Raw genomic sequence first — 27,548 nt, forward strand, 5'->3', positions numbered from 1 at the left:
AACATGATGAATGGCTTCTGCAATAGATGCAATGGTAAAATGGGATGGGTTGATGCAGAGCAGCACCAGATCTATCTGCTTGTCCTCCTCACTTCTTCTCTGAGTAAGTACAGAGAAGTATAAATTGGTTAGGGTTTTTTTTTTCTAAGATACCACAAGATTCTTTGCCATTTTTGCCAAAGGTGAGGCATTCAGTCCTCAAAGCCTCTCCTTTTTTCAGGTAACAAACAGCTGATGATTCTGTGAATCCTGCTGCCAATTTAATGTGACTTTTAATATTGATCCAAAGTCATTTCTCTGTGTGTCACTCAGAAGGGAATTTAGCACACCTCATTTTAAATTATTTGATGGACTCCAAACTGAGAATAGCCAACAAGATGCTACAATATGCGTTCAACATCGTTACATATATGTACATGTATTCACGGAACAGACTTCATTTTGCTGAAAGGAACAAGGGACCTAGGGTGTCTGCAGGACAATATGTGACACTCCCATTACCCACCAGGCTTCCTTTCCTCCTCTGGATATCAAATCCTTTCTAGGGAACTACACAGTAAGTAGGAGCTAACTGGAGGGGGATCATTTAAGGATCAACCACCATATCTCATATTTTTTTAAGGATCCACCACTCCGTACTAGCCTAGAAGAAGTCTCCAGTCATTTTCAGCCTCACAAAGACTTACATTTCTTCCATGTTCATCTGCGCATACACACACGCACACATACACCCAGTCTCCACCCCTTACAGCCTTCAATTTCACAGCTGTGCCCTTCTTGGTGTGGGGAAACTAGAATCCAACCATCATCTGCTGGGTCCTGTTGACTTACAATTTCATCCCCTCTCTTTCCCCCACACCCTCACAGTCCCGTGGAGAGGAAGTCCCGCATTACATGAAACTGTAGAAAATGAAATCTTTCCATTGTAGATTAATGGATACATCATTGAATTTTGAACTGTAGAAAAAAAGTCCCATTAAAGCTGCATATAGTCTTTTCATCATGAAATTGAGGGTGGGATGGGGATGTCCCAGTAAAACCACACGTAGTTCTTTTGCCAAATTTATTGGGAGACAATACTTGTGACGTGAGAGTCTTCAATGTCAGGCAACGTGCAAATTGCCAAATCAAGGGACATAAGTACATTTGTTAAGCAGGTGTTACTAACAGACAAATATCAGCAAAAGTATTCATTCGGTTGTCCTTCTGCCTTTGGGATTGCTTCGGAGTCCACACTAGACCGTGCAGAGAGCAACCTGTTAGATTCATCAGGTGTGTGTCTAGTCAAATATTCCCCTTCCATTCCTTTCACTTTGGCCCCTGGAGAGAGGCTTTCAAAGGTGACGTAAGAATCTTGAATTTCCTTGGGTTTCCGCGTGAAACATTTCTTGCAGCGCCGTTTCAGGGCCCCACAACAGACCACTAAGGTCAGAGGGACTGCGATGACACAGGCCACGCTGATGACCACCACGTTGATCAACTTTTGGGTTCCACCAGCACTAGTGACTTCATCTGTGGAAAAGATGATGCACTGCTCCTTCCTGGGGATCAGCCCTTTGACACAGACACATGCAATGTATTTTGTCTTCGGCATCAAACCATTGATGGTGATCTTAGTCTTACCTGGCTCCACATTGATTCTACGCATGTCCCTTTCTCCAAAAATAGCATAAAGGATGCTGAACACCGTCATATTCTTGGCCTGCGGAGCCTTCCATGCTAACGAGACACTATGATCAGTGTCTCCTATTACTCTGACAGACCTTACGAGGCATTCAGGCTCTTGCTGGGCAGTGGATGGACTTGCTATCAGATTTCTTGGATTGTTGATCATATTTAGTGCCTCATCTCGAAGTGCCATGTTCCCTTCTGTGTTGGTGCGAATTGATCTGATACCCAAAGTAGGGGACGTTGATGTTGTGATAACATACCTTGCAACTAAGTTGTCATTGTAAGCTGCCACTTCCATCCCACTCACTTTTCCATTCCACGTTCCTTTTGAATTGGCAGTGGTGTCATCTGTGCTTTCCGAATCAGTGATGATCAGGGAGATGAAAGCTTCTGTTGCTCCGAGAAAGTTTTTTGCTTTGCATATATATTCCCCAGAATCAAGGTAAGAGACAACAGGCAAACCTAAAATAGACCAGCTCATTCCATCACTGGAAATTTCTTGATGCACTAGAAGGAAAGAAGGAAGAAAGACCATGACATTCAGCTAAAAGGGATGGCATTTATTTTCTTTTAAGTATCGATTTGATTTGGATAATAATGGTAATTTTTCTGTTAACTTCAGAGGATATCAAATCAGAATCGATATTATCATGATATTTAAAAAAAATACAAGCAAGTTAAAAACAGAAGCAGTGCCTTTCTGGATTGGACCAACTTCCTTCTATTCCACCTTGATCACATGAGCAGAAGTTGTTGACCAAAGGAGCATGGGAACAACCACAGCGGTGACAGGACCATGCTACCCTGGTTAATGTTTAAAGCAGGGTTGGGCAACTTGTGGTCCTCCAGATATTTTGGCCTACAACTCCCATGAACCTTAGCCAGCATAGCCAATGGTGAGGGATGATGGGAGTTGTAGATCAAAACATCTGAAGGGCCAGAAGTTGCCCACTCCTGATTTAAAGGGAATGTCACTCTGCTTAAGAACATAAGAACTGCCCAGCTGGATCAGACCAAGATCCATCTAGTTCAGCATTCTCACAACCACCCCTTGTTGTTTCTCCCCAGCATCTGGTAACCAGAGGTATACCGCCTCTGTACATGAAGACTCCATTAAGTTATCATGGCCAACACTCATTAAGAGCCCTATTCTCCACGTACTTGTAGAATCCTTTTTAAAGTCATTGCTGAGCAAGTGTCTATAAGTCAATCCACGTTGAGCCAGTTCACATGACATGAGGGTGGTTAATAAGCCACGGTGGATTGTTAACCATGCTGTACATGCAGGTCACATGCTGGCCTGATTTACATAATTACCCTTGCTGAGCATGGCATCTTGTGTTGTCCGAACTCGAGGAGGGTGGCTTGTTGGGGTGGTTTTTTTTTTTAAAAAAAAATAAAATTAAGGTGTTATCTTCGAAGAATCGTGGCTTCTCCATGATTTTTTTTTTTCTAATTCAGGCATGATCTTCAAAGATTTGAAAATTTGAAGCTTCACATCTTCAAATTTTTGAATCTTCGAAGATCATGCCTGAATTAGAAAAAAAATCGTGAAGAAGCCACGATTTTTTGAAGATAACGCCTTAATTAAAAAAAAAAAAAAAGCCGAAGTGGGGGATAGAAGGAGGCAAAACTTAGTCTCATTTGAAGGGCTAGAACAACCTCCTGCTCAATGCAAGAAGCCTGATTCCCAGGTGGTCATCCATCCAACTACTGACCGGGACTGACCCCGCTTAGCTTCCAAGATCAGACAAGCATGCAGACATCCAGCCCTTTGCTTGTTGCTGAGGAAACATTGAGTGCTGAGGAAGCTACGCGATCAGTAGCCGGAAGACGACATGGGGCCGTCGAGAGCTGTGATTGGACAGGAGGGAAATACAAACACCGCCGCATATGGACAGGCGGGGGAGGGGACTATGACCAGATACGGTAGCAAAAGCGGAAAATCAGAGCACATTAAGGGGAAATACTGGGATATCAGGCTATTGAAAGCAGGAGCACAGAAACCAGAAATTCCGGTTCCAATTTGAGGTGGGTACTGCATAGTGTGAAAGACGGGCGGTGAAACCTCATTGGAAGCAAAAACACCTGTAAGTGCAGATTGGCCCTTATAGCTATCTTTAAAACCTGGCCTGAGAAGCAGACTTAGGTTGCCATCCTATACATACTTACCTGGAAAGAAGCCCATTGGAACTCAGTAAGGCTTACTTCTGAGTAGACATGCATAAGATTACATTTGAGAACAACCTTCCCCAGCCTGGTACCCTCCAGATGTTTTGGACTACAACTCCCAGCATTCCTCACCATTGGCCATGCTGGTTGAGGCTGACGGGACTTGAAGTTTGAAACATCTGGAGGGCACCAAGTTGGGGGAAGCCACACTGGAATGATTGCTTTCTTCTTCACAAGAGCATGTGGTTGCTTCATTCTTCAAAAAGCTCAATCACAGCAATGGAGAAGGAGGACTCAGCCTACCTGTCCCATTGAGTGGATTTCCATCAGCCCTCCTCCAGCTCAGCTCAGGAATAGGTACCCCAGTGGTCCCACAACGTAACAGCACTGTGCTTCCCAAGATGGTCTTCACTTTGGCCACTGATGTGTGCACGACAGGTCTCTGGCACTTTCTCAGTTCGACCTGGCTGAAGAAAACACCAGACAGACTCCGAGGCGTGAAGCATTTGAGTCTTGGTTCGATGAATGCTACGTTGGGGGACTGGAAATTGAGGAAGTGGACCATTTCATAGAGGCTGCAATCACATGCCCAAGGATTGTCCTGTAAACCTGAGGAGAAAGGCAATCAGAAGATCGTTAATCATTACATCATCAATAAGCCAAACAAGTGAAGATCCACGTAAATTCACAGACAAGTTTACTGGTGCATACCTGCTCTATCTCCATCTTGCCTTCACTCTCTTTCATACCCACAGCCATTCACACTGTTCACATGCAATGGAAGAGTAACATTGCAATGGAATATATTGCATTGGAATATATTGGAATATAAATGGAATATATATAAATGGAATATATATAAATATATAAATGGAATATATAAATGGAATATATTGCATTGTAAATGCGATGGAAGAGTAACATAACATGCTACTGAAGCACATTATTCATATATGCACCAAATCACAGGTGGGCCAATCATGGCCCTCCAGATGTTGTTGGATGGCAACTCCCAACATCCCTTAGGGCTACTGGACATTGCAGTTCAACACTATCTGGAGGGCCCTGCACTACATTCTCGCTCTTTTCTCTCTCTCACTCACAGTCCCTAATATTTGAGTTGACCAGCTGTTCAAGAGTGCTAAACCTCCTTCTCTGCGTTCTCTTCCTATCAACATTACATAGCCCTGTCTGTCCTTAAATCTTCTATGCAGACAGTTGTTTTAAAATGTTTGAGCAGTTTGATCATGTCATGGTGGGTTGGGGGTCAAGTAGCAAAAACACTATTTTCCTCCATTTTGTTTTTCTATGACCCTAAAAGTTCCTGCTATAAAAATATATCCAAAGCTGGCTTTGACTTTGCAAAAAGATATGAATTTATTTTATTTTAGATGTTTGTGCATTTGTTTGTTGGTTTGTTTAACATTTCTGTACCACCCAACAGCCGAAGCTCCCTGGGCAATTCACACAATAAAATTTAAAACCATACAATATAAAAACGTAATGTCAAAACTTAAAAAATTTTAAACAATGACAGAATAAAACCAAAGTAAAAACCAGCAGCAGTGAAGATCTAAAAAGCATTAACACTGTTTTAAAAACCAGAATGACTAAAAGGTTTGGGAAAATGAAAAGGTCTTCAGCTGGTGCAAAGTTTTCAACACGCATGCTCTGCCCCAAATGCCTTGGAACACAAAGAACGTGCATCAAAAAAATATTCTTGAGTGCTACTCCCCACCAACCTCAGCAATGAGGTTGGCTATTAGAGAGAGGGAAAGTTGCCTCAGGCAGCTGATTTGGGGTGTCATAAAAGGGCTGCAGATTGTTAGCTATTTCATTTATTATTGTTGTGCTTTTACTGACAGGGGTAAGGTGCTAGTTAGATTTTCTGCCAGAAGTGCCAAAGTGATTTGGGTAGCTTTGGGTACTATGCACCTTGACTTGGGTGCAGGCGGGACACAAAATATATTGGGCTGGCCTTTATTGCAGATTGCCCTCCCAAGAGAGATTCATCTACTTCGCCACCCTTCACAAGCCAGACAAAGACAGTCCTGTGGTTTCCCTGAGCCTCTTGTTGAAGTTTGTGCTTCAAGTACACTATTTTTAATGGGATTTATTTGTGTTTTGACAGTTTTGTAGTCATATGAGCTGCCTGGAATGACACCATGTGGCACTACTTCCACCATACTTTAGTACAGATATCTCTCTTTTCACCCTCTGATTTCCTTGGAAGCAAATAGGATACAATTGAAACAAATAATAATAGCTACCAGGCCCAGCCCAAAACAGTTTGCTCCCTGAGGCAAAGGACAAGATGTCACCTCCCCCCACCCCTGATTCCATCAGTTGCATTTTATTTCAACACTGGTGACAGGACAGTGTCCTCTGCTGCCAGGTACCTCAATGGATGCAAGGCAGGCCCCATGGCACATACAGCTCCATCCGTGCCATGCCTATGAACATTTGCCACCTGAGGCGGCTGCCTCACTGTGCTTTGAGGAAGGGCTAGCCTTGATCATTATTCCTTTAATGCTGGAGCAATAAAGAAATGTATATGCAATTATTTGTTGGTTATTTGTATTTATAAAATATCTATACAGCAAGTTCTCTAGCCACGATACAATTAAAAATATAAAACAATATAATGGAAAGATCTAAAAACACAACAGTAAAACCAGTGGGATGAACAGGTAGAGTCACTGAGGGAGGGGCCCCACTGAGGGCTTCTTGCCCAAGAGCCCCCAAAAACCTGGAGCAGGCTGGTTTCAAGCAAGTTCACACCCCCGCCCGGCATCTCCAGGTAGGGCTGGGAAAGGCTCCTCTCAGAGCCCTGGATAGCAGCTACCAGTCTGGGTAGACTAGCCTCTCTCAACCTGATGCCCTCCAGATGTGTTGAGCTGCAGCTCCCATCATCCCCAAGCATTGGCCATGCTGGCTTGGGGCTGATGAGAGTTGTAGTCCAAAATCTGGAGGACACCGCTGAGCTAGCTGGGCCTATGGGTCTGTCTTGGTATAAGGCAGCCCCCTATGTTTTTATGGAAGACTCAGTCCCCAATCTTCAGATGGTGTCTTGTGCCAGAGACACTGTTGCATGCTAATATCCTCATGCCCTCATGGCTTTCAGGCTGATCTCTGCCACTGCCATGAAAGCTAACCATGCCAACTCTCCGCTAGAGGCACACCCACCTGCTCCAGGAAGGTCTCACAGGCTCACTTGCCTATGCGCAGAATATTTTTGTTCAGGCATTCCCTAAGACAGCCTTCCCCAAAATGGTGCCCACCAGATGTTTTGGATCGCAACTCCCATCACCCCCAGACAGCATGGCCAATAGTCAGAGATGATGGAAGTTGTAGACCAAAACATCTGGGGGGGCAGGTTGGGGGCAGGTTGAGGACAGCTGCCCTAAGAGGATCTGCACACAGAAACCTCACCGCCTCTTCTTTGGGAAAGCAAAAGCTAGTAAAATAGATTAGAAATGGGGATTCATGGGGGTGGGGAGAGAAACAGCTGCTCAGTTATGAAGGAAAGACAGTGACAGGGATAGAAAGAATGCTGAATTATTCAGTTCCTCCTTTGCAATGGTCTTTATGAACACGCTGCAGTGTGATGAGATATTTGGAAACACCCACAAACTCAAGGATGGGAAAGAGCTCTGATCAGGATAACAAAGGGAACGTGTTGATTTGTCACCATGACAACCTGAATGCAGCCGCATCAGTGAAGCTCAAGGATTTTCATGGTAGGCTCCTGAAGAAGACAGCTGGGTGAATCTCAGGACATAGCTAGGCCCTGGTGCCCTCCAGATATGTTGGACTACAGCTCCCATCGTTCCCAGCCAGCATGGCCAAATGCTGGCTGGGAATGATGGGAGTTATAGTCCAAAAGGCAACAGATTCGGGGAGGCTGATCTAGATGTTTAGCAGCAGGCCCACATCTGGCAACTTAGTTTGCTGCCAAACTGCTGCAAAGTGGTAAAAGGGGAAGATTTTGGTAGAGAAGCCAGAGGTAAGGAATGCTCTCTCTCTCACACACACACACAGCCACTTTTCCCCTATAGTCCTCCAGCCACTTGCATTTTTATTAGACCCCCATTCCACTCTATCCAGTAGGTTGAGAGAAGCTTGCAGCACTTTTTCCAACCAAAACACTTCAGTGCCCAAGGTGATCTGTAACACAGTCCCTCTTCTCCTTTGAAAAAATGCCCAGGGGTTGTTTCCATTCCTTACAGCAAAGCAAGGAACACTCACATATCCTGAGCTTTTGCATGAATACACAAGATGATGGCTGGATCTACACTTACCACCTTTTTTAGCTTCCAGTGAGGTTTCACCGCCTGCCTTTCACACTATGCAGTACCCGCCTCGAATTGGAACCGGAATTTCCCACTTCCATGCTCCCGCTTTCAATACCCTAATATCCCAGTATTTCCCCTTAATGTGCTCTGATTTTCCGCCTTCCCTACCGTATCCGATCGTAGTCCCCTCCCCTGCCTGTCCATATACGGCGGTGTTTGTATTTCCCTCCTGTCCAGTCACAGCTCTTGACGGCCCCATATCATCTTCCAGCTACTGATCACATAGCTTCCTCAGCACTCAATGTTTCCTCAGCAACAAGCAAAGGGCTGGATGTGTGTGCACTTGTCTGATCTCGGAAGCTAAGCGGGGTCAGTCCCGGTCAGTAGTTGGATGGGCGACCGCCTGGGAATCAGGCTTCCTGCACTGAGCAGGGGTTATTCTATCCCTTCAAATGAGATTACGTTTTACCCCCTCCTATCCCCTGCTCAGGATGTTTTTTTTTTTTAAATTAAGGCATTATCCTCGCAGAATCGGGGTTTCTCCGCTATGTTTTTTTTCTAATTCAGGCATGATCTTTGAGGATTCAAAGTTGTGAAGTTTCACAACTTCAAACCTTTGAAGATCATTCCTGAATTGGGGGGGGGGGGATCACGGAGAAGCCCCGATTCTGCGAGGATAACGCCTTAATTAAAAAAAAAACATCCTGAGTGGGGGATGGGGGGTGAAACTTAGTCTCATTTGAAGAGATAGAACAATCCCCTGCTCAGTGCAGGAAGCCTAATTCCCAGGCGGTCGCCCATCCAACTACTGACTGGGGCCGACCCCGCTTAGCATCCGAGAACAGACAAGCCCGTGCAGGAAAACAGCACAGCACTCGAGTGTGAACCGAGGTTGCGCATTCGATGAAGCACTGCAATGGGGAAAATGGGTGAGTGTGAATAATCACGTTTTAATGCGAGAGCGTTTAACCCGAGGGGACACCAAATTCATTGTGATGGCGGGCGCAATGTAGATCGGCCCCAAGTCTTCCTCCCATCTGGCAGCATCTCCAGTGAAAATCTTTCCTAATTTACACTGCCTTCCCAATTTACACCTCTCCTCCTTGACTCTTGGAATGACAAACGCTAAGCACTCATCTGCGGAAGATTCGCCCTGTGTGGACATTCCGCAGAGCCTTTTATGGCCTTTTGACTGCATATCTGTGTCCCCCCCACACACACACATTAATAATCATCCTACCTTGAACACAATATTGAATGGTGTGGTTTCAGTATATTCTTTTGCCTCCGCTTGCTCTGAGGATCACTGAACACACGCTTCAGCATTGTGAGGAAGGGATGCTCATAAAGGATGCCATTCATCTTCTGAAGTGCTGGACCTGTTTTTAAAACCATCTGAAGCTGGGAATTTATTCACTGAGGGTTCATCCTCTGCAGCAGCTAAGGAAAGCTACCTAATTTGGTTTCTGTTGACTTGTTTTTACCTAGTACAGCATCTAAAATGATCTGCAGCTTTGTTTAAACTGCCTAGTTTCAATCTACTTCTGTTTTCTACTGATCGAGAAACCTGGGTGTTTCACTCATAATGAGGACACTTCTGGGTATCAGCTGGATTTTATATTGTCACAGATGGGCGGGGGGACAACCATTGTTTCTTCCTTCTTCCCAGCAATCCTAGGCACAGTTCCAGGTGAAACTAGAAACTATCACATCACCTGAGTAGATTCCAGTTCTAATGTCTCCAAATCCTCCTCCTCCATTTCATATTAAGGCTCTGGCCATGCAGACATCATGGCTTCACTATCAAGTCACACACCCCCTTTCACATGCATTTCACACACATCAGGATCTTGCCTGATGAAGAGGTCTCAAACACTTCTACATTTTTGTGACCTTGGAGTTGGCCTAATAAAGGTATTTCACTAATATGGGTTTTGGAATTATTTTTAGAAGAGTAACTGTGGGAGGCTAGGTAGGAAATGCCCTGTCTGTCTGTCTGTCTTTAATTGTTGTTCAGTCGTTAAGTCGTGTCCGACTCTTCGTGACCCCATGGGCCATAGCACGCCAGGCCTTCCTGTCCTCCGCTCTCTCCCAGAGTGTGCTCAAGTTCATATTTATTGCATCAGTGATGCTATCTAGCCATCTCATCCTCTGCCATCCCCTTCTCCTTTTGCCTTCAATCTTTCCCAGCATCAGGGTCTTTTCCAGGGAGTTTTCTCTTCGCATTAGGTGGCCAAAATATTGGAGCTTCAGCTTCAGCATCTGTCCTTCCAATGAGCACTCAGGGTTGATTTCCTTTAGGATAGACTGATTTGACCTCCTTGCAGTCCAGGGCACTCGTAAGAGTCTTCTCCAGCACCACAGTTCGAAAGCATCGATTCTTTGGCACTCAGCCTTCCTTATAGTCCAGCTCTCACAGCCATACATTACTACGGGGAAAACCATAGCTTTGATTATACGGACCTTTGTTGGCAAGGTGATGTCTCTGCTTCTTACTATGCTGTCTAGGTTTGCCATAGCTTTCCTCCCAAGGAGCAAGCGTCTTTTAATTTCATGGCTACAGTCACCATCTGCGGTGATCTTGGAGCCCAAGAAAATAAAATCTGTCACTGCTTCCATTTCTTCCCCTTCTATATGCCAGGAAGTGATGGGGCCAGATGCCATGATCTTAGTTTTTTTTAATGTTGAGTTTCAAACCAGCTTTTGAACTCTCCTCTTTCACCCTCAACAAGAGGCTCTTTAGATCCTCTTCACTTTCTGCCATTAGGGTGGTATCGTCTGCGTATCTGAGGTTGTTGATAATTATCCTGGCAATCTTAATTCTGACCTGTGATTCATCCAACCCGGCGTTTCTCATGATGTACTCTGCATATAAGTTAAATAAGCAGGGCGACAATATGCAGCCTTGTCATACTCCTTTCCCAATTTTGAACCAATCGGTTGTTCCATGTCTGGTTCTTACTGTTGCTTCTTGACCCTCGTACAGGTTTCTCAGGAGACAGGTAAGGTGGTCTGGTACTCCCATCTCTTTAAGAATTTGCCACAGTTTGTTGTGATCCACATAATCAAAGGCTTTAGTGTAGTCAATGAAGCAGAAATAGATGCTTTTCTGGAATTCTCTTGCTTTCTCCATGATCCAGTGAATGTTGGCTATTTGATCTCTAGTTCCTTTGCCTCTTCGGAACCCAGCTTGTACTTCCAGTAGTTCTCGGTTCACATACTGCTGAAGCCTAGCTTGTAGGATTTTGAGCATCACCTTGCTGGCATGTGAAATGAGCGCAATTGTATGGTAGTTTGAACACTCTTTGGCGTTGTCCTTCTTTGGAATTGGAATGTAAACTGACCTTTTCCAGTCTTATGGCCACTGTTGAGTGTTCCAAATTTGTTGGCATATTGAGTGCAGCACTTTAACAGCATCATCTTTTAGGATTTTAAATAGCTCAGCTGGAATACTGTCATCTCTACTAGCTTTGTTGTTAGTAATGCTTCCTAAGGCCCACTTGACTTCACTCTCTAGGATGTCCGGCTCAAGTTCAGTGACCGCACTATCATGGCTATCAGGGTCATTAAGATCTTTCCTGTATAGTTCTTCTGTGAATTCTTTCCACCTCTTCTTAATCTCATCTGCTTCTGTTAGGTCCCTGCCTTCTTTGTCCTTTATCATGCCCGTCTTGGCACAAAACGTTCCCTTGAGATCTCCGATTTTCTTGAAAAGATCTCTAGTCTTTTCCATTCTATTCTCTTCCTTGATTTCTTTGCATTGTTCATTTGAGAAGGCCTTCTTGTCTCTCCTTGCTATTCTCTGGAACTCTGCATTCAGTTGGATAGATCTTCCCCTTTCTCCTTTGCTTTTCGCTTCCTTTCTTTCCTCAGCTACTTGTAAAGCCTCATCCGATCTGTCTTTAATACAGCCTCCTATTTCTCTGACTTCCTTTACTTTCAATCCTTAATAAAAGAATAAAAGAAACCTGGAGTTGTTCTTGATGATGATGATGATGACGACGAAGATAATGATTTTGCTAAATTGGAATCTGTCTCACCCATGTGCTTAACCATCTGTGCTACAGGCTTTCTAAGGAGAGGTGGAGCAAAGGTATGGATTGGGGTCTTGTCTAGACAGACCAGAGGACTTGCTATAAAAAAAAAAAGCTTCCTTCTCTTTGACTAATTTCCATAACTCTCCACTCCCTCATGCTTGAAGAGTAAGAAAAAATAGAGGCTGTTGGCAGTTGTATGTAATTTACCAAGGCAATGCCTCTTCAGCTGTTCTACATCACAAGAGTGGCAGAAGAGAGTGTCCTCTTTTGCTACACCACGGGTGGTGAACCTCACACCTGGGGGAGCGGGGACATATCTAGGCTGTCTGCACACCTGAGCTTTTTAGCAGGATCGTTCTTCTTTAATCACTGGTTTTCACAGGAGCTTTAGATGACGCCGCTGCTCTGCTGCTGCCTCACAACTTTCCTTCTCTCTTCCTGTGTTATCTGAGAATGGAGAAAACCCAGCATTTTCTGTGCTTGCGATTTTCCTTGCAGCTTGGCCCAGCCATTAAAAGACATAATGCGGAGGGACGCGCCATGAGAGATGCTTGTATACTGGACCAGTCTAAATCCCAGAAGGATCGGGAATCAAAAGGAACGGTTTGTAGTGGAATAAAATGCCAGGTGTGAAGAGAGCCCTAGTCAACCAGGGGTTCCATCTGGCCCTCCGGGGTTCCCCAGAATTCTATGCCCCCTTCCTCTGGCCCCGCCCCCTTTTCCCCAGCTTTGGTGCAGTTTTTCCCCATTCTAAACAGTTGAAATGCCTCTCCAAAGGCAGTAAGAGCTTTAAGCTACAATAAGCTGGTATTGTAATTTTGGCCTAACCCCCTTTGCCTTGTACCCTGCACACCACTGGAATGCAGCCCCCAAAGAGCATCTCTGAAACTGAATATGATCCTCGGGCTGAAAAAGATTCTCCACTCCTGCATTATACGTTCAGAGAATCTTTACCCCATAACACGGCAAATATGCATCTGGACTCCCATTCTCAGCCAAAGGGGAAGGAGCTAGTGGAAGGGGGTTGCAGGGGGAAAGTGGCTGGTGAGGGAAGGGGTTAAGCTTCTCCTCGCCCACTCACCATTTCTCTGCTGCAAGTCACCTCCCTACAGATTTGCAGTTGCTCCGTTGCAACCCAAGTTCCCAGAACTGGGTTTGCTGCCAAAAGCTGGTGTAGCCCTGTGCATGGTTGCATGAAAAATCATGAAGAATCAGAACCAAAGCTTCTTCTTTCTTTCATCTTTAAGGAGGAGGGAAAATCAGGGAGTTAGTGGTGAGGATTTCTATAAATAGAAATATATTAGAGGGTATAAAAAGCCACAGATCTATTAACATTAGATAAAAATAAGAGTGATGATTAACAACCCAGCAAGGCTCTGATCAGAACACATCATGCCAGGACAACCTAATTTCCCTTACTCAGTGGTGAATGGAAACTTAACAGTGTGCTGTTTTAAATTAGAGACACAAACGGAGGTCGGAGAAATGATGTACTCATCCTCTTCTAAAAATGCTGAAGATAAGAAGCGGGATTCACCTAATTTTAATACTGTTCCTGCTGCTGATAGTCAAAATGTGTTCAGTATTTTTTAAGTCTATACTATTGACTATGTCCACCCTAATGGCAGAAAGCGAAGAGGATCTAAAGAGCCTCTTGTTGAGGGTGAAAGAGGAGAGTGCAAAACTTTCCTGTTTGAAACTCAACATTAAAAAAACTAAGATCATGGCATCTCGCCCCATCACTTCCTGGCATATAGAAGGGGAAGAAATGGAAGCAGTGACAGATTTTACTTTCTTGGGCTCCAAGATCACCGCAGACAGTGACTGTAGCCATGAAATTAAAAGATGCTTGCTCCTTGGGAGGAAAGCTATGGCAAACCTAGGCAGCATAGTAAGAAGCAGAGACATCACCTTACCGACAAAGGTCCATCTAATCAAAGCTATGGTTTTCCCAGTAGTAATGTATGGCTGTGAGAGCTGGACTATAAGGAAGGCTGAGCGCCGAAGAATTGATGCTTTCGAACTGTGGTGCTGGAGAAGACTCTTACGAGTCCCCTGGACTGCAAGGAGGTCAAATCAGTCCATCCTAAAGGAAATCAACCCTGAGTGCTCATTGGAAGGACAGATACTGAAGCTGAAGCTCCAATATTTTGGCCACCTAATGCGAAGAGAAAACTCTCTGGAAAAGACCCTGATGCTGGGAAAGACTGAAGGCAAAAGGAGAAGGGGACAGCAGAGGATGAGATGGCTAGATAGCATCACCGATGCAATGAATATGAACTTGAGCACGCTCCGGGAGAGAGTGCAGGACAGGAAGGCCTGGCGTGCTATGGTCCATGGGGTCACGAAGAGTCGGACACGACTGAACAACAACAAATTGACTATGTATTGACTTCATCTGAATAAACAGTATGAATATTTCTAGACTGGTATAAATCCATAATGTTAATACCTCGACATTCTAACATCTCCTCCGCACTGCTGCCCTATTTTCTTATTTCTGTGTTGTTGCTTTTTCTTGTTGCCAACTCTGATTGAAAGAAAAGGTTTATGTATGATAGCATAGTGGCTAAGAGACTGCACTATGAAACAGGAAGTCTGTGGTTCGACCGTTGCCTCTGCCATGAATTCAGTAGACAAGCCACTCTCTCTCAGCCTCAGTCTCTCCCCCTCCTGCTCCCCACTGCTGCATCTGCAAGGAGGTCATATCAGTTGATCCTAAAGGAAATCAACCCTGAGTGCTCATTGGAAGGACAGATACTGAAGCTCAAATATTTTGGCCACCTAATGCGAAGAGAAAAGTCACTGGAAAAGACCCTGATGCTGGGAAAGATTAAAGGCAAAAGGAGAAGGGGACGGCAGAGGATGAGATGGCTAGATAGCATCACCGATGCAATGAATATGAACTTGAGCACGCTCCGGGAGAGAGCGCAGGACAGGAAAGCCTGGCCCATGGGGTCACAAAGAGTTGGACATGACTGAACGACTGAACAACAACAACAACAATACTGATTTCCCTTACAGAGTTGTTGTAGGGTTTACAACTAGATAATGCATAGGAAGCACCTTGGGCACTTGAAAACACTGTGCAAATGTTAGGTGTTATAGTTCACAAGGAGAACCCAGTTGATACAAAGTTGTCCCTATCACTAGACAGAGCAAGGAAGCCTGCTGCACTGAGATTCTTTAATGGGCAGCAAATTTGTCAATGGTTTAGTTCAGGGATCCCCAACCTTTTTGAGTCAAAATGGGCACATCTGGAACTTTGAGAGAGTGTCATGGGCACTCTCACCAATTGGCTGCTATGGGATGGGGTGGGGGTGCCCATTCATAAAATGGCTGGTCACAAAGCATTCATTTCCTAGAAAGCAAATGGTGAGACTAAGCAAAAAGTAACTTGCTCAAGAACCTAAGTACAAGGCAGAGGTGGCGTCTGAGCTCCAAAACACAAAACCACTCTTTCGGGCCCAAATAAAGATGGCGCTGGAGGGCAGCACTTTGCTTTGCAGCATGCCAGACTCCCAGTTAAATAAAATAATTAATTAAAAAACCTTTTAAAATAAAATAAAAACCAGGAGGGGCAAGAAGCCTGGTGGGTGCCAAGAGAAATGTTCATGGGCACAGGAGAGTGTTGTTGCACTCATGACCTGCTTCTGAACTTCTCATGGGCATCTGTTTGGCCACTGTAGGATCAGAATGCTGGATTAGATGGGCCTTTGCTCTGATCCAGCAGGGCTCTTCTTATGTTCCTAGGTCCACATCACATGCTGGGGCAAGAAACAAATCATGCTCAGCTTAGCTGGGGCATCTGGTGCTGACCCTGGATGGAAACAGAATACTGAACTCTAGGGCCCCATAGTCAGATGCAGCAGGATTCTTTGTAGGTTCAAGAGGTGAGCCCTAACATGTCCAGACAGTTTGAAGGGGATCTGTGTTCCATCTCTCAGATCACAGGCACTTCACTAGTGTCTGTAAATATACTGCTGTTCAAGGGGATTCTTTGGGTTGCTTGTGGAGGGAGGGGTGACTTTGTGTTTGCCATTAGGGTTTGGCTGTTTACACCACTACCACCACCAACACCACCATCCCAGCCCTAGCAGGAACCTTCATAAGGGAGCTGCTGCTATGTTTGGTATGTGTTTTCTGTCTTCAGCTCTTTACCCTTTAATGAGGACATCAGCCTAAATAGAGACTTTTTCTGTCTTGCCTCTCTTAGAGCTTTGCTGCCTAGAGACGATCAAGGAGGATGAGGGTGACCTTTCTTGGTTCAGAACATGGGGCCCTAGTGAGAAGAGGGTCTCTTTGAGCTTTAGTACATGAGGCTGTTAATCCACTGTACCTACTTTTGGTTTCTTTGCAGAGTTGGGGTCCGAGCACTACATGAGGCTCATTTCCTTTACTGCTTTTCCACTACATAACCTCTAGGTGGAGGTGTCATATAGCAGGATAGTGCAAATACACAAGAGGAAATTGCACTTGCTTTTGCTTTCCCAATTAAATGCCGCATTTTCCCTGCTCTAAAAAAACTTGCCAAATGTCCTGGTTAGACACAGAAGCAAAACTGGAGGGTCATGATGTCATCTAAAGAACCCATAAACAACCATGAATAGGGAATGATGAGTGCTTGATAAATGTGTAAGAAAGCACTTTCTTTACTTGCGGGTGGGCTGTCTGAAGTGTCCTGTGGTTATTTTGTACTATCTTTCCTCCCCCCCCTCCTTTTTTTGCTGTGAGTTTGATGTAAGTGTGGTATCTGAACAGTGTAGTGAATTGCTTATGTAAGTATAATGTTCCTCTTATTTGGTACTAAATATCGTTAACTGATCTACTGGTATGTTTTTGGATATATTTTAAATGAACTGTAATTGAGTTGCTAATTTCCAAAGAAGTAGCTGTGTTAGTTTGGTGCAGCAACAATAATAAAGATTCTTGTGCCACCTTAAGCTTTAGACTAACACATTTATTATGCATAAGTTTTTAGGGACACCATCCACTTGTTAATGTAATATTGTAATATATTGTAATTATGGTTATTGTATTTGTTTTTCCTGTGAACCACTCTGAGCAAGATGTATTGTAGATAACCTGGTATACAAATAAATTGATTTTGATTATGACATGTGTTAGCAGTACCCCTCAGATGACAGAAAACTTCAGCAAACTGCAAACGCTTTAGAGGACAGGTTAAATATTCAATATGACATTGATAAATGGCAGAGCTGAACAAACGCAATTCAAGAATAACAGATATAAAATTTTACTTGGAGTAAAGAGAAACCAAATGTTCAAGTTGAAGGATGGCCTGGCTAGGTAGCAGCACCTCTGAGAAATGTTTCGAGTTTACACTCTATCAGAGTGAACATGAGATAACAGTATAATCTTGTGTCTGGTAAGCTGATATCATTTTAGTTTGTGTTCATAGGAGAATCATCTCAAGAAGTTAAAGTATTCTTCTATTCATTCCTGGTAAGATGTTATTTGGATTATACTGCCCCATTTGTAACATAATTGAATCAGCTGCCTTGGACAGTTGTAAAATATTCTCCTTGAAGGTGCTTTAGATCATAGCTGTATGACCTCATGCCCAAATCTGGCCCACCTGCGATCCCAATCTGGCCCTTCCCTCGGCCCCACCCCCTTCCCCCAAACTGCCAATCATTTGGTGGTTTCCTGACTTGTGCCTGCCCTCCCCCCCAATTCTAAAAGAATAAAATACCTCTTCTAAGGCTTAGTTACATGCAGTCAGAGCTTTAAGCTAGAATAGGCTGATATTTTTGGTAAATTTTGAACCCTCCCCTTTAATCCTGCCTCCTTTGGCCTCTGGCCTCATTACCACTGGAATGCAGGCCCTGAGAGTTTCTCTAAAATTGAATTCAGCTCTTGGGGGGAAAGGGGTTCAACACCCCTGCTTTGGATGTAGGTTACCCTGTTTGGGGGCCACTGCCTGTAGAGTGCACACAGCATGCGAAATCACCATCTTAACAGCAAAGTTGTCCCCAAAACACATATTAAAATGCACACATCAAATAAGTCAATGAATCAGGGTGTCTGCGCTCTGTGACCAATGGCAGCAACACCAGTGTGCCAGCATAAGTGCACAAAAAGGGTTCTTGGCATTTGCTCTGTGTCTACCCTTATAGTACCATATGGTCCCTGAGTGCTCTTGGGCATGGATATGGAGGAGGGTGAATGATGGAGATAAACCAGCTCACACCAGTATTGGTGGGTGCCAGCTGGCCAGCTGGCCTTTTTTTTTTTTTTTAACATTCCAGCATGTTTGGTCTTCCTCTGCTTCAAGATGAAGGCAGAGCCAGGACAACAGAGGCTCTGGGGTTAATGCAGAGGACTGGGCTGCTGAGTTAAGAATGAGGAGGAGGTGGCAGTGAGATAGGTGATGGAGAGAATGGGGATTTTTCTTTCTAGGTAGGGGTGGGGGGAAAGCAGAGGAGAACATGGATTTGGAGGCATGCAGAGAATGCACTTTAGAAGAGGGAACTTAGTTTAGGTGGAAAGCATTTTGGGAAAGGAATCTTTGGAGTAATGGATTCGGACATTCATTTTGGTGTGGGGAGTTGAAATGGGAACAAATGCTTTACGTAGTAATTAATTGAAGTGGAGTTGTTTCGGGGGGTCTGGAATTTTGAGGGGAATTAATACAAAGGGAAATTATTGGCGGGTGGTATGTTTGGGATTCGGATCCCACTATTGCCTTTCACTCAATGTGTGGCCTTAAAACAGCCGGCCTTCCCCAAATTTGTGCCCTCCAGATGGTTTGGACTTCAACTCCCTGCATGCCTGACAATTGGTCATGGTGGCTGGGGCTGATGGGAGTTGAAGTCCAACACATCTGGAGGGCACTTGGTTAGGGAAGGCTTCTTCCCTAACCAAGTTCCCTCCATATGTTTTGGACTTCAATACATTTGTCTCTCAAATTTACTCATTTGCTTTCAATAAAGGATGACACAGCAACAAAAGTGGAAGTGGGCACATTTGGGTCTCCAACTGCACCGCTGCCTTGTACTTGGCTAAGTGGAGCCAAGGGAAGATGTGGTGGCCTTCCTTGTCCTGCAGAGTGAAGATACATGCCCAGGAATTTCTTTTAAAATTCACTTTCTTCCTGTGATACATATTTTTAAGATATGCATGCAGCATTCATGGCAGTAATTGTGCATCACGAAGAAGAAATTAATTACATAGGTTTCTATCCAAGGGATTGTATCCAATGTTAGTCTAATTTATTCATTTCAATGGGTCTACTCTTAGTAGGACTAACACTGGATAAAATCCATAAAGGACTCTTTAGCCTAAAATCTCCATCCAAAGGAGGGTTCCTCCACAGGGGCGGGGGGGGGGGAGGTAATTCTTCCACATCCCTGCATCAGGTGCAATTGAATCACTCCATCACTGCTGTTACAGAGACACAGCACAAGTCCCTGACCTCAGAGGAGGCGCACTCAGAACGTAGGCTCATGAAGAAACACAACTGGCTGTCTCCTCTCCAACCATATCCAATTTTAATTCAAACAAAAGATGCCTCAGCTATCAGAAGTTTGGAGACAATGGCCTGGATCCAGACTGTGCCATTTATACATGTCTGCTCAGAAGTAAATCCCATTGAGTTCAATAGGGCTTACTCACAGATAAGTGGGAGATTGGATTACTATAGATTGTAGATGTTTAGATTAGTGCAATGCACTTTACGTGGGGCTACCCTTGTGCTTGGTCCAGAAGCTGCAGCTAGTGCAGAATGCAGCAGCCAGGATGCTGAGTGGAGTGCCTGGCAGTGCACATATTACACCAGTGTGGAAGCAACTGCCCTGGCTACCTCTTAGCTACCGAGCCAAGTACAAGGTCTTGCTGTTGGTGTGTAGAGGCCTGAACAGTTTAGGACCAGGTTACCTGGCAGACCACCTTCCCCAATACAGACCTGTGTGATCATTAAGATCATCGGAGGAGGTCTTGCTGGTTGTACCATGACCTGCAGACTGCCATCTCACAGCAACCAGGAATTAGGCCTTCTCCATGGTGGCACCCAATTTATGGAATGATCTCCCCCCTGGTATCTGTAAGTCGCCAACTACAACATGTTTTAGGCACCAGTTAAAGAGCCGCTTCTTTACCGAGGCCTTCATTGAGTGAGTGTTCTGCCCAGTCAGTTTGTTTATAATTATGTGTTGTAGTGGTTTTTAATTGGTTTTAATGGTTTTATTATTGTTTTATATTAATGTTTTAGTATATGTATTTTAATTGTATTTTAATGCATATCATGATGTATTTTAATGTTTTTCATAGAATCATAGAATAATAGGGTTGGAAGGGGCTCATTAGACCATGTTGTAATTTAATTTTCTTGTAAACCACTCAGATATATTTTTAAATATGGACAGAGGTATACAAACCTATTCAATAATGAATGAATTAACATAGGATTCCAGCCTAGATTAAGACCTTAGGCCTCACTAAAATCAATGGGACAAGTTAATCATGACCAGTCCCATTGATTTTAATGGGAACCAGTTTCAACCAATTTCAACCCATTAGTCTGGATCCAACCCAATGGTCTGTGGCCATAAATCATGTAGGGTTGGATCCAGGACCTGCCTTCCATTGTCAGAAGGGCTCTGCTTGTGGAAAGTGCCTCTGCCCAGTTTGGGGGGATCCCCCTCCTCCTCCCCCCCATCCACAACACAGCTCACCCCATCCATCAGGGTACATAGAATCATAGAATAGTAGGGTTGGAAGGGGCCTACAAGGCCATTGAGTCTTTGGGTAGCATTTTCAGGGGCTGGATGGGCTGCCATGGGGAGGAGGGGGCAGGGAAGTCCACTTCCATCAGCACAGTTGATCCAGCATAAATCTGAATCCAACCCATACAGTTTTGTTTCTCTCACTTCCATAGTAAGACATCTTACCTAAGATGATCTTAGAATTGTCATTGGGGAAGTATGGAACCGCCTGGAAGTTCGACCAGGCTGCGGTAAGTTCTTGAGGAAGCGTCACCAGTTTATTGCTTGAGATATCTAGGTAAGTGATGTTCCGGATGTACCGAGCTGCTTCGGCTGGTACAGAGGCGAGTTCATTGTTGTGCAGATCCAGCAGCCTCAGCTGGGGCAGGCTCAGGAGGGCCTCCCACGGGAAGGCAGTCAGAGTGTTCCCATCCAGTCTCAGCTCTTGCAGCTGGTGGAGGCCCCTGAAGTTAGTCACACTGAGACTTGCCAAAGAGTTGTAGGGCATCCAGAGGAATTCCAAGTTGCGGAGGGAATGGAAAGACTCCCCTGGAACCCTTCGGATGGCAGTCTTTTCTATTCGGAGTTTAAATGTATCCCCTGGGAAGTTGACAGGCGTAAGCGTCATCTCTGGGTCATTGCAGAGAACAGCTCTGTTGGAACCAATGGATTGTTGAAATTGTGCTTCAAAACTTTGAAATCTTTTGATCATCTGCTTTGTTTATGCATAGATATATATATATATATATATCCTTTCAATTTCCTTTTCTGTGCCTTCCCCGCTCTTACTATAGAACTTTGCTTCATTTTATAACATTTAAATAAGTGTCAATGACTGCAGTGATCCCTACTTGGGTATCACGCATACTCTGGTCTGACTGAGGCTGGGTTCAGACAACATGATAACCCACACTCAAGAACTGAGTATGGGTGGAGTGTGGGTTGTCGTTGAACCATGAGTTCTAGTTGAAATGTGGGTTATTGTGTTGTCTGAACCCAACCACAAACAACCCACAATTCACAACCCAACAACAAACTATGGGTTCTCTTCATGGGTTGTTCATGGTTAACAAACCATGGTTTGTTAGCACTGCTGGGTTCAGACAACATGATAACCCATATTTCAACAACAACCCCCAGCTCAACAACAACCCATACTCAACCCATACTCACCCTTGAGTGTGGGTTATCGTGTCATCTGAACCCAGTCTGAGTCTTCCTTTTTCAGTTATTTCTAGGAGGAGGGGGATGGGGGTGAATACCAAAGGCCACAATTTTACAATGGTTTGTGGAGTCAGTGCCCTTTGCGAGCTACTGAGCATACAAAGCAAAGTGTGCCAAAGTTAGGTAATTGGTCCATCTGGACCAGGGTTGTCGAACTGCTTTTAGCCCAAGGACCGAATCCAATTTTGGAGAAGCTCTTGGGCCCCTCAGTCCAATGGTGAGTGGTGCTGAAGGCAAAACATCAGGGCCAAGGGTAAAAGGGTATACAGAAAATACCAGCATCTTCTCGCTTAAAGCTCTTACAGCCAGTATCAAAGCCTTAGGAGAGGCATTTCAGCCTTTTAGAATGGGGAAAATCTGCACAAAAACTGGGAACCCACTAAATGACTAGATCCAAAATGGGGTGGGGCCAGGGGAAGAGGGCGTATCTATCTGGGGAGCCCCAGAGGGCTGGATTGGACCCTAGGCAGGCCAGATTTGGCCCCCAGGCCTGAGGTTCTGCAACCCTGAACTAGACCATTATGGCCTTCTCCAACTGGCTATGGATCTTCAGGATTTTCCCAGTCTTGCTATCTAGATCCTTTGACTGGATGTGACAGGGTAAACACTGAACTTTTGACATGAAGAATACAACCTCTTGGGGAGATCTTGGGGAGGGGAAGAGATTTCAAGGGGTCAAGATTCTCAGTAAGGTTGCAAGCCTGTGGGGGGGAGGGGGGAGGTTGGACAAGGGAGGATTTATGGTCAAACCATTAGACAGGTCAGCTCTGGCCAGGTACATCCTTTTTTAAGGTCTAATACAGGCAATGCGTTGCCATGGAAAAACAAAGATATGATGCTGGAGCAGTGGACTTCATGCTGTCTCTTGGAGCATTTAAGCCAGCCTGCACCAACCTGGCTCCCTCCAGGTGGGTTGGACTACAACTCCCATCACTCCCAGCCAGCAGGGCCATTGGTCATGTTGGCTGTGGCTGATGGGACTTGTAGTACAACCCATCTGGAGGGTGCCAGGTTGAGAAAAGCTGGTTTAAGCTATGCTCCCACCTACACTCAGCCTGTATCTTTGTAAGTAAACACAAAATGCCAATACGCGTCCAGTGACCACCTCTCCAAGGAGACCAAACCTGGCTAAGTGCTGTGCTCCTGAAGCATCTCATCACTCACACAGGTGTTCCTTTTTAAGCTGCCCCAGGACTCATTGTTTTTGCAAAAAAAACAAACTAACATGGCTAAACATTTGGAAAACCAAAGGTGAAATTATTGGACACAATCCAGTGCCAGTTACAGGTCTGAGGGGATACGCAGGCAATTTGCCCTCCCCTTCTCCTTCCTGCAATTGCCCACTTGCTTGCTTTCTGCTGCTGGTCATTATTCCTACTTCAGCCTAGACAGAAAGAGCAGACAAATGATCAAGCAGCCATTGTTTGCTTTGACTCTCCCTCTGGGCCAGAGGGAAAAATTATGTGAACAGGTGGCAATGGCAAGAGAAGCAGCAACAGGGTCAGGGAGCTCTGGTAGTCAGCAGTGGAGCCCCTACTAAGGTGTGGGCCTCAGCAGGGGCCCAACAGTGCTGACCTCTGATGCCAGCCCTGGTGCAACTCAGTTCAAGCTAAGCATTTTTTTATCCCCATGATTTTAAAGGGAGTGATAGGAAATCCAACCTTAACCATGTTTGCTTGGAAGTCATTCCTACTGAATTCCAAGTAAATATGCTTAGGATCACAGCCTTATACACATGTTTAACTGCCACACACCACAATCAGTGGGAGTTCGAAGTGTTTACATTTGGCTGGTTCAGGTCTATTACTCCTATTCTACTGAAATAACCACAACTAGTAATCTTAAAAATGTCCACATTCAGGGAACACTCTCCATAAGCCTGTCAGCCACAGAACTCCTGTGGACCACAGAAAGTTCTGGGGCTCTTTCTAGGACCTAGACCAAGTTCACATGGGTCACTGACCAGGCCTTGTTTCATGCAAAGTGAGAGCATACCCTGTAATATGCTCAACGCACTTTTGCAGCTGTGCATTGCCGGAGAACATTGACAGTGGCTTTTCTGGGAAGCTTGACTGCCATTACTGTCTTCTCACTAAGGAACCACTACTAAGCATCCAAGGAACCCCAAGATTCCCCAATACACAAAGAAGAAGAAAGGAAAGAAAGGTTCCTCTTGTTCAAGCACCGAGTCGTTACTGACCCCTAGAGGGACGCCGGTTTTCCTTGGCGTTTTCCTGGCAGACTGTATAGTGGGGTGGTTTGCCATTGCCTTCCCCAGTCGTGACAGGCACTTACACCCAGTTAGAGGATTCTGAACCTCCCCATTTATGTAATTCTCATATATTCATCAGTAACTAGTGTAATCTTTGCCTATCATGGCGAGAATGCCATGATGGGAGTCAATGCAGTGAAGTCATTGTTTCAGAAAAAAAGATTAACCCATGTTGCTATTAAGCAACCATTCTCTATGTCTCTAGTGCTGCTAGAGATCAGAGGGAGAAGCCTTGTTCTGTGTTCCCTTCCTTGAATGTATCACTGGTTGGATCACAGAGTAGGGCCTCTTCTGTGGTGGCCCCCATCTTCTTGAATTCCCTGTTTATGCAGATCTGTCAAGCCTCTTCCTTGCTTTCTGCTCCCAGGTTGTTACATTTTTATGCAAAAGAGCTTTTTCCCTCTGTTGCTGTCATGTTCTTTTCCCCCAGCTGTTGCTGTTCCAGTCATGTTTTTGTGGATTCTTGTATGATATGGAATAGCATTTTGACAGGATGCATAGCTGCTTATTTTAGCAGGTAACAAGTTTATAAAATCTTTCTATATTTATTTTTTATATATATTTATTTACAATATTTATATACCACTCCACATCAAAAGATTTCAGAGCGGTGAACAGCAAGGATAAAAGAATAAAGTACCATGTTAAAACAATTGAAACATTTTAAATATGTATTATTTAATTAATTGATTCAAAATATTTTTACCCAGTCTTTTTGAGATACTCAAGTTACAAAAGCCAGTTCCCAACATCCCATCATTCCAAGAATCAGAATCCAGTATGAGTTTATTATGCAGATAAAAGCAGAATTGAGCCTCAATGGCTGGGGGCCACTAGGGCAGGGAACAAGCTCAGCCTCATCACAAAGGTGTCCCCAATTGCTCCCCTTTACCTTCTCCCATGTAAGTGAACAGTTTCCATTTATTCCTACCACGGAGAAATTGAGGGCTCCGGTTGGGGACAGTGTGGCGGTGAGATTGCGCATTCGGTATGGAACAGTCATCACCTGGAGCAACCACTCCCATCATCCCCAACCAGCATGTCCAATGGGGTGATGGGAGTTGTAGTCCAACACATCGGGACAGCCACCAGGTTGGGGGAGGCTGACCTAGGGGTTCATATATAATAAACTGCTAGGGTTGGTAGGACCTTTTCTAATGCCTGGCACTGAAACATGCTACTATAACTAAAATGAGCCCTGTCAAATGCGTGTCCATCCTTGTCTTTCAAGTCTCTGGAGAAACACATCCTTGGGGCAGCTTGCTCCATTGCCTACATAGCTTTAGGAAGTACTTCCGACAGTTTTGAATCCATTTAGCTACATTAGTCTAAGTCTTGCTGATATTTTATCGTATTCTAGTCACCCCCAAAGGCATCACTGATTCAGTAAGGTGCCACAGCATACACATGGGAACAAGACTTCCTTCTATTTTACTTCCTAGAACAGTAACTAAAGAACATTTCCATAAGCCATTAGCTTATTTGTAAGAAAAGCAGCCCTGGTTGATAATACTCTTACAACATTTGTATTTTACAGCAAACAGCTGTCATTTTTAAGCGAGTTGCAAAGATCCATGTTATATGCAACAACTGAAGATCTGTAATTTCTTTAATGTTTTATTATTTGACTAGAAATCTGCTGCACACACCACACACACACATACACACACAGGTGTGTGTGTGTGTGTGTGTGTGTGCATGCGTGTGTATAGGAACAATGAACGTGAGCTGTGAGCAAGGAAGTTGCTCGTTCAATCAAACATTATTTCAACACATCAGGCAATCTTAGGCAAACCATTATTCCTCAGGCCAAGAACTCCACTTGCAATTCAGAGATAACAATTCTGACCAGCCTTACAGGGCTGTTACAAGAATTGGTGGGGTGGGAAACTAAGTGAACAAATGTAAATCAACAAGGAATCTTGCTCCCCTACAAATCTCTCTGACTACCTGCTGAAACACATTCAGTCCTGTTCTATGCTTGCAAATATTTTCAGTAATATAGTTTGTATGTACCTCTTTAGCCATAATCCACATGTATGTCCTTAAAATGAAGACATATTGCTGTTCTTTTTAGACTGAATTGAAATAATTCTTAAATGCTTGGAATAAACATCAGGTCATAGTTGTTGTTGTGTGTGTTGTTGGTTTTTTTTTTTTAAAAAAAAACCTATTCAGCTAGAAGACCAGTAACAAAATGAAATATATAAATAATGTTTAAACCTTTTTAGAAAAATAAAAGTCCAGAATTATATTTTGTCTCAGTCCAACATAGCTTTTAAAAACTTCTTTGTTTTGCATACATTTTTCAAAAGCTCAGTTTTAGTCCCCCATCCCCCAACATTGTACTAATGTTAATTATATCAATTCAGCCGTGGTATAGAAAATCATCAAATGCCATCTTTGAAATCAGATTACAGTGTGCTCCACTGCTAATCCTACAGCACATAAAGCCATAGTACAAAGTGATTGGGAAAACAGCATTTGCAATGAAGAACTACAGAGCAACCCATGTCTACTTGGGGTTGCTGCTCAGGCACTGCACTAGACCTGTACTTCAAAAAAATGTCCACCAAATGATGCTTTAAACTCATTGAGAAATAGTTTTTAAAAAACCAACAGTTGCAAACTTACCTTGCTTTTGTTCCTTCACTGATACTGTGGAAAGAGCAGCTACATTGGGAAGGGCAAGAGCAGAGAGCCAACGGCAGCCCCACAAACATTAGGCAACAAACCAAGCCCACGGTGACCCACATTGCTACCGGGACATGAGAATGGCACCAGGATCCTAGACAAAGTGGAGGAGGTCGTTCTCTATTGTTTGATCCATGGGACCGGTCACATCTTGTTAATGCGCCTTTGTCTTCTGTCACACAGTAATCTTCCAGCCTGTACTGAAGCCATCAGATAAAAACGGATAGGCAGGGGATTAAGGCTGAGGCTATTTTCATGTAGGTGCTTATTGCTATCTGAAATCACAGAGAGGTCTCTTCCTTCTTCCCTCAATATCAAATGGTTCACAGTGATGCATGAATTGGAGCTGAGCAATAGAAACAATTTTAAAACATTGTTCTTTTTAGATTAATGTAATGATCAATGCATTTTCATTGTATTCCTCTAGTTTGGAGTATTTGTCTTTCATTAACAGTGT

General features: G+C 44.2%; 2 protein-coding genes across 2 annotated transcripts in view; one reads left to right on the plus strand and one right to left on the minus strand.

The window, feature by feature from the left end:
- The first annotated feature begins 8 nt into the window (after positions 1-8).
- The window catches only part of RGR (retinal G protein coupled receptor), an 80,036-nt gene continuing 52,496 nt past the window's right edge, over positions 9-27,548 (plus strand). The window contains exons 1-2 of the mRNA XM_084841872.1: positions 9-103; positions 2,011-2,113. The gene's annotated coding sequence lies outside the window, so the exon portion shown is untranslated. The remainder of the gene's footprint in view (positions 104-2,010; positions 2,114-27,548) is intronic.
- Positions 1,178-27,153, minus strand: LRIT1 (leucine rich repeat, Ig-like and transmembrane domains 1). Its single transcript, XM_084841869.1, has 4 exons — positions 27,032-27,153; positions 21,088-21,554; positions 4,147-4,452; positions 1,178-2,178 (listed from the first exon to the last, which is right to left on the minus strand). The coding sequence occupies exons 1-4, from the start codon at positions 27,151-27,153 to the stop codon at positions 1,178-1,180; spliced, it is 1,896 nt and encodes a 631-aa protein (XP_084697995.1).

This window comes from Heloderma suspectum, chromosome 3 (assembly GCF_057233095.1).
Source record: "Heloderma suspectum isolate Gila_16-S chromosome 3, 16-S_ref, whole genome shotgun sequence".
In the NCBI taxonomy this organism is placed as follows: domain Eukaryota; kingdom Metazoa; phylum Chordata; class Lepidosauria; order Squamata; family Helodermatidae; genus Heloderma; species Heloderma suspectum.

Excerpts from the sequence above, each read along its gene's own strand:
- LRIT1 (XM_084841869.1), bottom strand. The coding sequence starts at position 27,153 with ATGTGGGTCACCGTGGGCTTGGTTTGTTGCCTAATGTTTGTGGGGCTG. Across the intron at positions 21,555-27,031 it reads AGTGAAGGAACAAAAGCAAG|AGCTGTTCTCTGCAATGACC; the intron begins GTAAGTTTGCAA and ends TGGTTCCAACAG. Across the intron at positions 4,453-21,087 it reads CAATTCTAAGATCATCTTAG|GTTTACAGGACAATCCTTGG; the intron begins GTAAGATGTCTT and ends CTTTCTCCTCAG.